Consider the following 1,897-nt stretch of genomic DNA (forward strand, 5'->3'; position numbering starts at 1 on the left):
TCTTTCGTCCTTATTCGTAGACTCCTCCATTTTTCTGATGTGTTGTATGGTGGTATCCCTCCTCCCAAGGTGGTGGTGAACCTTCCAGTATCACTGGGCTGTCTCGAGCTTTCGGGGCTCGTCTTGGCAGCAAAGGCAGACAGGCCGATACGTGATTTAACTTATCATCGACACACCACAATTGTGATTGCCACCCCCGCCGACAGTAGAGTGGGAAGCTAGGTCTTATAGGAGGTGGACCTAGACCACTCCGTTACAAGGAGGACGATAAGCACAAATGTTCGGCGAGAATTCTTAGTTGAGATGTTAGATGTAGAATTCTCATGCTTTTGCACTTACATGAATCTCAATGTTAAGCTAAAATGCTTCTTATTGTTATCTTAAAATTACTTAGTTCAATTATTTGTTAGTCACCCAAGGCAGAGGTACAACCAAACTGATAAATAAACATTCGAGGTAACTCCGTAGAACCAGACGTGTTTTATATGCACCAACCAAATTAATATAAGCACAAATATGTACAACAAGTTAAACACATACATAAAAGGATGTTGGAGGTACAATGTTACATGTGGTGACCAACCAATGGATATATCCATACAAGTAGTGCTTACAATTAATATTTTTTAAGCACCACACCAGAAATAAATAAATTTAATCTGAAAAAAATCAACCATCACTAGATTGTTCTGTTGAGAGTGTTCAACTAAAACTGTAATTTGCTCGCAAATGTTTGCCCAAATGTCCATCCAGCTGGCACAATATTGTTGAACACAAGCGTCTGCCCATTTGTGCTGGTCAATCTGAATGAGAGCATCTTCCCAGTAAGATTAGCTAGAGATTGCCAGTTCGCGCCCCAGTTACGAGCCATTGGCGTCCATGTGTCTGAATCAGAGCTCTTGACATCCATCGATTTGATCGAGCCATCCGCTGCGACGTTAAACACGTTAACTAGGTTAAAATAATCATGACCAGCGATCTTGAACCGCACACCACCCTTCTTCACGCATGGAACCCTGCAAAAATCAATTTTAGTAACCTGCACACAGGCACATATAACAGTGATAAATACTCATGTGTAGGTATGTACCTCTGGTACATGACAGGGATGATGCCACCCTTGTAGACACCAATCTTCTCCCAGGCAGGCTGTGCCATGTCGAAGTGCGGCCTCGGCGCGTTGCACCAGCCTCCGTTGTTGCTCGGGAGCGCATAGTTAGGCGGGCAGAGGTTCGTGGCCGTGATTGTCACGGTGACGCCAGGTTTGCAGAACATTGGATCCGCAAGTTTGCGATCACAAGCAATCTTGTAGCACTGCCCGCACGCCGCGCCGTCTTTAAAGAGCGCCTGGCTCAGCGCCGCCGTCCGCGTGCCGTAGCCCGCCGAGTACAGGTTGCCGTACCCACACGCCCCACCTGCGTTGAATTAAGTGTGTGTATGCTTTTAGAACAGGCAGCAGTAGATGTGGTATTCAATGTTCTATTGGCCTATACAGGGATTCTGAGATTAGCTAGTTACGTACCCATGGTGTCAGAGGCATCAGCGCCGCCGTAGAAAGTGGCATGCGCCCTCAGCCATGTCGGCGCTTTGTCCGCGGCCATGGCCAACCCAGAGCACGCGAACATGAGAGCCACCACCGCAATAGCTCGAGCTGGAGCCGACGCCATGTCTGTCTCTGGATGCCCCTGCAAATTGAACTCGCGGACTAATCTATACGTAGATGAGCTAGGAAGCTGTGTGTTCTTGGGATGCTTATGTGTTTGTTCCTGTATCAGCCAGGATTTGCTTCTGATGGTTAGCTGTGTGATGATTTTTGGATGAAGGTGTGTGTGCGTATATATAGCCTTTGCTTGTGATCAGCTGATTCGTAGGTGGAGGGGCTCAGCAAGGTCATCAC

At 47.2% G+C, this 1,897-nt stretch overlaps 1 protein-coding gene across 1 annotated transcript; it reads right to left on the reverse strand.

Annotated features, from left to right (window-relative positions):
* Positions 1–498: 498 nt before the first annotated feature.
* On the reverse strand, positions 499–1,667 carry LOC123095060 (expansin-A24-like). Its single transcript, XM_044516888.1, has 3 exons — positions 1,523–1,667; positions 1,091–1,415; positions 499–1,016 (listed from the first exon to the last, which is right to left on the reverse strand). Exons 1-3 carry the CDS (start codon positions 1,665–1,667, stop codon positions 707–709), a joined length of 780 nt encoding a protein of 259 aa, XP_044372823.1. The 3' UTR covers positions 499–706.
* Between the last annotated feature and the right edge of the window lie 230 nt (positions 1,668–1,897).

Source organism: Triticum aestivum, chromosome 4B (genome assembly GCF_018294505.1).
Source record: "Triticum aestivum cultivar Chinese Spring chromosome 4B, IWGSC CS RefSeq v2.1, whole genome shotgun sequence".
In the NCBI taxonomy this organism is placed as follows: domain Eukaryota; kingdom Viridiplantae; phylum Streptophyta; class Magnoliopsida; order Poales; family Poaceae; genus Triticum; species Triticum aestivum.